This window comes from Acanthisitta chloris, unplaced genomic scaffold, assembly GCF_000695815.1.
Source record: "Acanthisitta chloris isolate BGI_N310 unplaced genomic scaffold, ASM69581v1 scaffold10257, whole genome shotgun sequence".
NCBI classification, from domain to species: Eukaryota; Metazoa; Chordata; class Aves; order Passeriformes; family Acanthisittidae; genus Acanthisitta; species Acanthisitta chloris.
In genome coordinates this window covers 23146-34271 of record NW_008682105.1, presented here as the reverse complement: position 1 = coordinate 34271, position 11126 = coordinate 23146, and the positions used below count along the sequence as shown (strand labels likewise).

General features: G+C 48.3%; 1 protein-coding gene across 1 annotated transcript in view; it reads left to right on the top strand.

The window, feature by feature from the left end:
* LOC103805712 (cystathionine beta-synthase-like) overlaps window positions 1-723 on the top strand; it is a 17909-nt gene extending 17186 nt beyond the window's left edge. The window contains exon 17 of the mRNA XM_009078372.1: window positions 704-723. Coding sequence (XP_009076620.1) covers window positions 704-723 — 20 coding nt within the window. The remainder of the gene's footprint in view (window positions 1-703) is intronic.
* Window positions 724-11126: the final 10403 nt, after the last annotated feature.

The window sequence follows — 11126 nt, the reverse complement described above, 5'->3', positions numbered from 1 at the left end:
GACAGACAGTAGCACCTAGATAAGTGAGCACCAGTGGAAAGACTTAAAAGGACTCACAGAATGGATCAGGTTGGAAGGGACCACAGTGGGTCATCTGGTCCCATCTCCCTGTTCAAGCAGGGTCATCCCAGAGCACATGGCACAAGATTGTGTCCAGACAGATCTGGAATATCTCCAGTGAGAGAGAATCCTCTCTGGACAATCTCTTCCAGAAATCTCTCTGTTTGATCTAGTACCTTCCTCTTACATCCCTGCCTTCTTGTTTATCTTGAAGTGCTTTCTTTTGTGCCTGTTTTAGAAGAACCAAAAGTAATCTCTCAGGAGCTGTAAACTCTTCCAAGTCTTGTTCAAGTGCTCCTACACTGTAGTGCCTTATTCCAGGAGAAAAGTCCTGCTGTTAATTGAATTCACTGTAGCCAAGCTTGGAAGCAAATGCCAAACATGGTGTGAACTAGTACTGTCAAGAGTACATGAGAATAATGAGCATTAGGTGTGTGCAGCTACAGCTTTTCACTGTTTCTGTGGCTCTGGACCCTTCAGTCATGTTTGTGTGCAGCCCTGGCTGGGCACTGCTGTGCTCAGGGTACCACTGCTGCTAGTGGTGATGGGGAGTGGAGTCACCCTGTGGGGACAGGAGAAAAGTAGCTGTTCTTGACCTTCATAAAGACTGCCCTGATCACCTTCTGAGTGTCCTTTTGCCAAGATTTTGATCAGCAAGAGTGACATTTTTCTTGGCTTGTCTCTCCACTCAAGTTAAAAAATCCAGACTATTTAGGCTGGGGCTGTTGGTGGTAGGATAGCCAAGTTGGTTTTGTTTTGGATTAAAATAAAATGTAGCTGAAGGGAGTTGTGAGTCAGCCAAGAGAAAACAAAGGGGTTATTTAAAACTCACAGTTACTACCTCCTGTATATAGATTCCTTTCTACCTTGCTGGTCTCCCTCTGGCAGTGGGATTGACTGTCCATTTTGGAAGTGTGCTCAGAGGGGAGAGGTGACAGAAGCTGCTCTGTCCTGTCAGTGCTGAGCAAAGGACATCAAGCAGAGCCTTTGCAGTTGTGCCTGGAGGGAGGTGAGCCAAAGGAAGGCAAGAGCTTGAAGCCAAAGAAGTGGCACCAGGGGCCATCCCTCCCTGCCAGCAGTGTGGCAGCCTCATTTGCTTCCCTGCTTCTTCTCTCTCACCTTAAACTTGTGGATGTTATTTCTTTGATTTATGTATTTTTACTGCATCCTTTGATTCCCACACTCGTAGAAGAACCTGTGTACTTCACTAGTTGCTATGACCTGAAGTGTTTGCTGCAGTCATAGTTGTCACTGCTGCTAAATTTTGACATTTCTGTTGCTCTTGAATATTTACTTCACTGGCTTTATCTGATTCTTCCCCCCTCTCCATTTTCCATCTGACCTTCACTGACAGCAGCAGGGAGGGAGGTGCTTAGTAGGTTTTTTTTCCCCTTTCCCCTGTAAAAGCTCCATGTCCCAACCTAACTGTATTCAACAAGAAATATGAGGAGGGTAAAAGGAGGTACCTAAAGTTGCTTTTCAGAGCAGCACTACAAGAGAAGAGTTAGAGGTGTGGCAGGAGATTAGTGGGTAAGAAAAAAAGTGTCAAGATTTGAATGTGTTTTTGTAGTTTACTGTCCATACATGAATGTCTGTAGTGTCATGAAAACAGGCAGCATTGCAGCCTGAGCAATAAGGGCTGGTTAGAGCTGGTAGGAAGAGGGGATGTGAGTATAAAGCAATCCAAGTAAGCCAAAGGATCCAGAGAAATCCACCTGCTCCCCTCTGCCCATGTAGTTTGTTAAGAGCAGGAGCTGTGTCCTGTTCTACACTGGCTCAGGGAGGAAAAGAGGTCACCAGCCCCTCTTATTCACAGTAGCAACCCTGTTTGACCAGAGGAATTGGGTAAATAAATGAGTTGCTCAATGGCTGAAAAACTTTCCAGAGCTCTTTCCCATAGCAGGGATGAAGGCAGCAAAGAGAAGGGGACAGGGAATCCAGGCTGAAGTTTCTCTGCAAAATAAGTGTAATGCTTTTTACATATCTAAGAACCTCATTGCTAGCCTGGTCCTGGTTAGTCGTGGTAGGGATGTATTTACCCTGGGCTCATCTTTGTTTCAAATACTCCGAGGACCAAGAAAGATATTGCAGTTTGTTCAGTCTCTAACCTGAAGTTCAAGACCAGAGCTTGAACAGAGATGTATATTTTTTTTCTGAAATCTGTGCCTGCATCTTCTGGTTATGCAAGTGCTAACTAAGCCTGAAAACCATTTTGCACATGGATATTTGTATCAACACTTTATGCTGTATTTGTCTGTCACTGTAAGAGAATATCAATCCTTTTGGTCTAATGTTGGCTCTGCAAAAATACTTCTATTTTTTCACAAACTATCCAGTAAAATCTGTACAATATCTTGCAAGCAGTTACCAGGCAATGAGTTGAGGTTCACTCTGAAGTTGTCATGTCCAGTGTTATTTCCCACCTCCTGGTCAAGCTGAGGCTGGCTCAGAGCTCTGGCTAGCAGAGGCTCCTCTAAGCAGTCAGACCAGTCTCATCTGCTCACCAAGCTCATTTCTGAAAACCTCTGGTTGCTGTTATGAATTTCTTACAATGCTCACTGTCAGGAGCTGCTTAGCATTGCCCCTTGTCATCCAACAGCTTTTCTTTCCATGTAGTGTCAACATGCTACCAGCACAAAGGGAAGACTTCTTATGCTTTAAGGAGCTGGAAAAAAATCAATACCATGAGCTGTATTTATTGCATAAATGTTCACAAAGGTACAATATAAAGAGTTCAATAAAAGCTGTTGGATTGCAGAATGACTCTGGGTTTATTTTTAATGCCAGTTCACGTTTGTCAGTGTGTTACACTGCAAGTTTGTGTGTGCTGCAGAAGTCCCCTTGGTTTCAATGTGTGGACTATGAGACTCTGCAGTTCTTTCCTTCTGTCCCCAGAGTGCTGCTGGTACAACAGGACTGTGGATGAGCCTGCCCACCCCCTGCTTCTCAGGGCTGGCTTTGGACCAGTGCTGGGTGCTCTGTGCAGGGAGGGAGGGAGAGATGCAGAGTGAGGGCTCAGGTGCCACTGCTGCAGCTCCTACAGCCACAGGTGCCTGTGCTGTCCAGTGGACAGAGATTCCTGAATAAATGCAAAGGATCTGGGCCAGCCTGTGGGAATACAATGTCTTTTGGGAATTGTGGTGAAGCTGTGATGTTAAAAGAGGCATGAGTTCAAGTGAAGTACTTGGGTGGTGTTCTGTGGATAAGGAGCAGCTGGGAGAAATTGAAGGAGCTGTCTGTTATTTCAGAGCTGTGTGTGCTGTTGCTCAGTGTCTTGGTCAGCTGCTCAGGTTAAACCAGGATGAAGGTGGTTTATAACTGCTAGGCAAGTGGGTAAACCCCTCACCCCTTGGGTTTTTTTTATTCCCTGTTTCCTTGTGTGGTCAGTCCCTGAGTAGCCCTGGCTGGAGAGCTGAGGACCCTGTTGGTCAGTCTCACTGGGACATTGTTCCATCTCAGGGAAAAGTTCCATCTCATCCCTTTTCCAACAGGGAAAAGGCAGTTGGGGGAGAGGATCAGGAAGGCTTCCTCTGCCTGCCTGAGGGACCAGTCCTGCCAGCACGAACTCCTTGCTTGCATGCCAAGTGTTCATGTTCCTCCTCACACATGGAGCTCCCTGTCCTCAGCTTTATCTTCTTGCTCCTGATCCAGCACCATGAGGTGACTTTATCTGACACATCCTTCTCATGTGATACTTGAAATGCTGTCACTGCTGGCAGCAAGTGCAGATCACTGCCTTATCTTTACCTTTTGTCAGTCCACTTGGGGTGGGGGGGAAGGATCCTGGTATCACAGTCAGGTAGGCAGAAGGCTAGTGTTGCTCCTAGGTTCACATGTGCCAGGAAAGAGCATTTCAGCAGTAAAGCCAAAGGCTAACCAGGCTCAGAGAGCAGCAGGCAGTGTGTGGGATCAAGTTCCACCTACCAGCAGGCTGGAGGACCCTGCTCCTGCCACCAAGCTGCAGCTGCAGTCCTGGCAGGGAGCTGAACAAGTTGAGAAATACCCTAGTGAGGTAGATCAGGTTCTAAACCAGATCACAGGTTTTTGGCCAGTGCAGTTATTGAGAGAAACATCCATGGCTCCTTGGTGTGCTCCAAGGGTGTCCTGTTAGCAGCAGCCCTTAGGTGTGAGCATTGAGAGCAGGGTACTGTGCACACCCCAATTTTACAAGACCTCCTGACAGCTGAGTCACAGCCTAATGGCACCCCTGGGACTGAGCTGGCCCCAGCTGCAGAGCTGCCCCTCCTCGTGGGTCACCAGAAGGAAAATTACTGGGTACAATCAGCTGTGCTGGCTCTGGAGATAAAGGGAGGACTTCAGTCCTGAAAGTTGCTGTATGAAAGCAATAAATTCCCTTTGGGGGGAAAAAAAAAGCCACCACCAACCCACACTTGTGTTGCTGATGGAAGTGCTATTGCCTTTTGCCACTGCAAGGTAAAGGAATGGAGATCATCTATTTCCAAACCCCTGCCATGGACAGGAACACCTTCCATTAGACAAGGTTCTTCAGCCAACATGGCCTTGAACACTTCCAGGGATAAGGCATCCACAGCTGCTCTGGGCAAACTGTGCCAGTGTCTCACCACCCTCAAAGTAAAGATGAGATGAAACCACCTCTGCAAGAAGTCTTTTTGATGATGGTTTAAAAGCAGAGGATCTCTCCCTGTGCATGGGCATGAACTTTCCTGTCACACCTCGTGAGAGCATGGAGCTGTCCCAGTGTTCTCAGCCACCTCTGTCACTCCCTGCACCTCCCTCCCTTTTTGTGGCCAGCTGGTTGCTTCTCTCCAGTCGCTGCTTCCCAGCCTGAGGACACTGATGTTTAGTCAGTGGGATCATGCAGGTTAAATGCTGCAAGGTAACTCTCCAGAAACAGGACAGAGCAGTGTGAGCCCCTGGTGGAATGGAATGAACAGCTGTGCCATGTGCTCTTGTGTGTTATTTCACCTTAGTTACACAAGCACAGCAGAATGGTGAGGTAATATTAGACACCCATAGGCCATGATTTTATTATGTGTACAGGCTGTGAAGTGCCTGGTGCTCCTGTGTGGGTGGAAGAATGACAAGGATACCAGTGCAGACCTCAGCCAGTCCCCTGCTGACCAGCTCCTCCTCTGCTTTTAGCACAGGCACAGGCAAAGCAGGAAAACCCACAGCAAAATGCCCACTGTCCTCACCTGCCAGGGCCAAAAACTGGTGTGTGTATGACCATAGGGCTAGTGATGCCACAGACTCACAGCAGCTCTGGGGGTGGGGGTGGTGGGCAAATGTGGCTAAATCCCAGTCAGCAGCTCAGCCCCACACAGCGACTTGCTCACTCCTCACTGGTGGCATTGGGGAGAATCGGAAGTGTAAAAGTGAGAAAACTCATGGGTTGAGATAAAGACAGTTTAACAGGTAAAGCACAATCAAACCATGGAATTCATTCCCCACTTTCCATGGACAGACAGGTGTTCAGCCATCCCCAGGACAGCAGGGCTCCATCACTTGTGACAGTGACTTGGGGAAGGCAAATGCCATCACTTCAAATGTCCCCCCTTTCCTTTTTTCCCAGCTTTACATGCTGAGCACATGCCACATGGTATGGAATATCCCTGTGGTCAGGTGTCCCAGCTGTGTTCCTCCCAAATCCTTGTGCATCCCCAGCCCCCTCACTGGTGGGATGGGGTGTGTGGCCCTCTCCATGGACCACCACACCTCCAGAGATGTTCCTGCTCCAATATGGCCTTACCCCTCCAGGGTGTACCTGCTCTGCTGTGGGCTTAACCATGGCCACACACTGAGGTGCTCCAGTGTGACCTCTTGCACAGCCACTGATGCTTCTAGGTGTACCTGCTGCCACGTGGATCTATCCACAGCCACAGGTGCTTTGGGGTGCTCTCCTCCCACATGGGCTCATCCACAGCTCATGGCACCTTTGGCTTGAGCTCACACTGGAGTTCCAGTCCAGCGCAGCAGCACCGAAGCAGCAGTGATGCCCTGGCTGTCTCCCACCCCAGCCACATGGCCATGGCTTTTACCTTGCCCCAAAAAGGGGACACGAGGGAGCTTTCTGTTCCAAAGTCCTCAAGCAGCATTTGGACCTTTCCTGAAGAAAGTCTTTCATTAAAAAATCTATTTCTCTAAATGAAGCATTTTGTTTTAAAATTGCCTCTGTCCCTCCAATACACATCTAAATCTTGGTTTCCCTTCAGGTTGGAAATATCTCAATTTCTTCCAGTTTGGTCACTGAAGAGAAGAATCCTATTTCTGAGCACACACTGCTGCAGGAGACAGCCAGGAAGGGTTGTCTGGGTTTTTCTGTAACTGCAATGCCCAGAAAACACAATTCTTGCTGGGGTTGGGGTTATTTGCAGCCTCTCCACAAGAGTCCTGCATGCTCTGTGTCACATCAGATAGCTCACAAGACTCTTCTACCACAGATTACCTCTGACAATGTTTTCCAGAGAGTTCATTTATTGCAAAAAGACCAAAGGTAATGTCATCCCTGTGCTAATACCTACACCAGTTGTGTCTTCAAAAGGTTTCATTCTGAAATAAGCATTTTGAAAGATTCCTTCACTACTGTGTTTTGGGGGAGCACAGCCCCAGCCTGGGACAGATGGCTCTGTGGCTATGGAAAGGAGTGGGGAAAGGAGGACTGAAATTCCCATGGGATCTTTTTCTTCCAATAAAATCTGCATCCAGATGATTTCCTGATCACCCTACTGGTGTTTAGGAATCACCATGGAGCAGAAGCTGTTCACTGCTCTTAGCTGATTTAACAGTAAAGGAGCTGCATGAGGAGCAGGAGTTAGCAGGAGAGAGAGGTTTAGGGCTGGAGCAGAGACTAATTCTAGGATCCCAGGGGACAGAGAGTCCCTAACACACAACACCTAACATAATATGTCATTTCTGTCTGTTATGCTTGATTCAGGCAGGCACATGCTGACACAGGGTGGCCTGGTTTAAGCAGCAGGTTCAGTACAAGACACAAAACACAAGATCAGCAACAAAATTCTAAAACCAGCACAAAATTGCTGGGGGATGGGTTGAGAGCACTCCTGAAGATAAGTACAAATTAAAACAAACAATAAATAGCTTATCTTTATTTTTATACCCCAATCATCTACCCTTGGAGAGCAATCAGGTGCTGGGCATAGTTAGGTGTGGGGCAGGACCCAATCAGAGTCCCTCCAGGGAGCCCTTGTGCTGCTCAGGGCTCAGGGGTGTCCCCTGCCACCAGCACATATAAGCTCAGAGCTGCAGCACAGCAAAGGCACTCGGCTGACAGGCTGGAGCTGGTGAGTATGGCTCATCTGATGGCAAACTGCATGGGAACCAGGGAACTTCGGTGTTGTGGAGAGACTTGGGATCTGGCAGCCTCTGCTCCTCATGCTGTGCAAAGGCTGAGTCTGAGCTGGGGAGTATTGGTGCTTTTTTCAAGTTCTGAATGCATCAGACAGCTGGGGAGGAATTGGCTTTATGCTACCAGGTCAGTTGGGTGGTGGAGAGGGTTGTCTGGAGAGCTTGTGCAGTCACCATCCTTGGAGGTTTTCAAGACCCAAGGGAGGACAAAAGCCTGAGCAGCCTGGGTTGAACTAAGTGCTGCCCCAGCTTTGAGCAGGAGGTTGGACTGGAGACCTGCTGAGATCCCTTCCATCCTGGGTTACTCCATCATTCTGTTAAACTGATGTTACATTTGCCTTGCTCAGTGACAGCAATACCATTTCTTTAAACTCAAGCAAGAAAAATGGCATTTTGCTTTGAATGGAGCAAGTTTGCATGTAACTCTCTCTGTCTTGCTGAGTTCATCTAATTTCCCCTCCGTCTTCTCAAAAAGAGCATCTTGATTTTCTTTCCCTTGAAGTTATCGGTGCAGTCTGATAATCTAATAACTGCAATCTCCTATCTGCAAAGCACTCTATAAACATTAGCCTATGCTCCTTCTCATAAGTTTTCATTAAGTGGCAGCAGCTGTGTGTTATCATTCCTGAGCTCTTGGCTTCCTTCCCAGCTCTAGTGGAGATTTCCATTTATCCTTTGTCCAGTCTTGTGCTGTCTCCAGCTTCTCTGTTTAGCAGGAAGTAACGGGGCCATCACGGGACACCTGCAGCAGGTCAGGAGTATTTATGAGAGCTGAACTTTCAAGCAGGGGTTGGGAGGAGTACTGGGACTTAGGTAAGAGTTTTGGTAATCCACAGAGGATGTATCTTCTCTTTGTGACATAAGGAGACTTCAAACTGCACTGGAGGCAGCGTGAGGAGATGTTTGCACTGAACATTGCTCCTCTCAGCCATCCCTGGCTGTAGTCAGACTGTCCACAGTGGCCCCATGCCCTTTTCTGCTCACATTCCCACCCAGCCTACCTGTTCATGGGATGCCCTGCTGAGACTGTCAGCAGGTGAGCGGCTCACTAGGGTTGTGTTGAGCCCTCCAAAGACACAGAAAGGTCAGATTCTTCCCATCCTTTGGTACTGTTTCAGGTCATCTGTCATCTTGCACAGGCAGTTTTGGTGTTTGTATGCTTCAGGCATTTTTTAAGGTTATCTTCAGAACCACAGTGGTTTTTGACATGTCTTAATCAAAATGTGAATCCAGACCTTGGGCATATTGGTGTAGAGATTTGAGTGTATTTTGTAACTGGAAGGACATCCATGCAGTCCAGCAGCACCATGCCAGGAATTATCCATCCTTTGAGGAGACACATGAGGAATCCTCCAGCAGAGAGGAATGTAGATGTTTACCTAGTGAAAGGTCATCTCTTGTTTCTTTTTTCTCTGAGTGTCTAGAAAACACCTCTGTATCTGCTTCGGGTGAGAAAACAAATGAAAACCCATTCTTGTCGTTTTTTGGCAGGGGAAGTGAACACAGAGAGCAGAATGCAACCTTATTTTAGCAGGTGGAAAGCCAGTAATGCTCTTCCTTCCACAAAGCCCTCCTGCACCAGCCCCTCAGCATAGCTGCTAACAACTCCAACCCTCTGCTTTTGGGACAGGGTGGCTGCTCCTGACAGGGGCAACACTGGGGCCTGAAGTACTTCTTTGTGGTGGCAAGGGAAGTGCTTGGATGCTGCTGTTCCCAGGTGGGTGTCTGAGGGGGGTCAGGGTACTCCTGAGCCCCACAGAGTGGCTGCCCACCTTCACCCAGGGCTTGGCAGGTCTTCTGCTGAGCTGGTCCATGAGGGAAGATTAAGCACAGGTAGTGTGCACACACAGCCAGGGCTGGAGGAGAGAGTGGGCTGGTGTGGTGGAGCCCTGCAGCCCTAATAATTTCAACCCTCTGCCTTGTCTCCTTCCACCTCACCCCAAAATGGTAGAGATGGGCATCACCAGAAAAAAAAAAAAAAAAAAGAAAAAATATACTCATAAAACCTAGTTTGCCAACATTTTGGGTGCTAACTGGTGACCCCAGTTGTGAAAGCTTGCTGACTGCCCCTGATACACTGCAGCTTATCTCTTCTTTACCCACAAGTGACTTTTGCTCCTTCCCAGTTAATTCGTTAGGTAAACATGGAATTGCTTGGGAAGATACACTCAAGGCCAACACAAATCCTGTCTTGCAAGGAAATGAACAATTTTTTTAGTTTACTGTCTCCCAAGAAGCAGCAGGTTTAGCAGTGGTTGGGAAGAGCACTGGGAAGAGAAGTTTACTGGGAAAGTTTGTGTCGGCTGAAGGATCCAAGCTGAGATCATGCTTTCCTGCTGCTCATGCTTTCCTGCTGCTTTCTGAGGTTGGGTTTGGTGTCTCTAGAGGAGAAAAGGTGGCTCAAGGCCTGACATGGGGATGGACTGCAGTCCCTTGTCTTTCAGTCACAGGGCCAGGCAGCAACATGAGGTTGTTGATCTGTCTTTGGAGATGTTCTGGGGCCTCTGGCTGAGAAGAAGGCTCAGTTGCCCCACCACAGGCTGTTTCATCCCTCTGATGTTGCTAGAATGATGGTGTGGTGTGTTTCTGTGTTTCAGAGACAGCCCAACACTCAGGGAGTGAACTGCAGCCCACTGGGAAACCACTGGGAAAGCAAGGTGTGGACCTGCCACGTGGTTTCAAAGAAGCTCCCACAAAGTGGGTGAAAGGAGCAAGTGAGCAAGAGGAGGATGGCAGAAATGGTAATTAAGGCTGGCCTTGGGCTCACATGTCAAACCACCAATTAATTAGGTAATCAGGACTCAGCCACAGTAGCCTGCTGGCTCCTTGCCTAGCCACTGTGAGTCAGCTGGGCTGCACAGGCACTGCAGGCAGCCTGGGAGCCTGGGAGGGGCAGAGCTGTGGCTTTATGGCCTGGGATGAAGATGATGCTCCATAGACCTGTTGGCCTCCACTGTCTGTGCTGCACACATGGACTTCAGCATCCTCCTGTCAGCAGCCTGAGCTCCCTGCCCAGGGCAGTAGCTAGAGTGGATTTCACACATCAAATGACATCTTTGTTCTCAATCTGAAGTTAAATGTAGAAGGAAGGTCCAACATAGAATCATAGAAATAATGGGTTGGAATGGACCTTAAGCATCACCTAGTGCCAACCCCCTGCCCTGGGCAGGGACACCTCCCACCAGAGCAGGTTACTCAAGGCTTTATCCAACCTGTCTTTGAACACTGCCAGGGTTGGGGCATCCACACTCTCCCTGGGCAGCCTGTTCCAATGCTTTACAAGCCTTTACATGAAAAACTTTTGCTAATATCTAACCTCAACCTCCCCTAGCACAACTTGAGGCCTTTTCCTCTCCTCATGTCACTTGTTATCTGGGAGAAGAGACTGACCTCCACCTCACTGCAAACTCCTTTCATCCATTCATCTCCTTTCAACCTCCTTTAATCCTTACACCTCCACCTCACTACAACCTCCTTTCATCCATTCATCTTCTTTCAACCTCCTTTCATCCTTATAACCTCCTTATCCACCTGTTAGAACCATGAGTTTGAAATGCCAGCAGGATGCCCCATGCAGGCTGGCCACTCTGCCTTCACACCCAAATGCCATCTCTTGCCTCCAACAGATACTGCCCAGGTGCCTGCCTGTCTGCTTTTCCTCCCAGGTGACTCTGGGTCTCTATTTCCACATCCAGGAGCTGCCCAAGACACACCTGCTC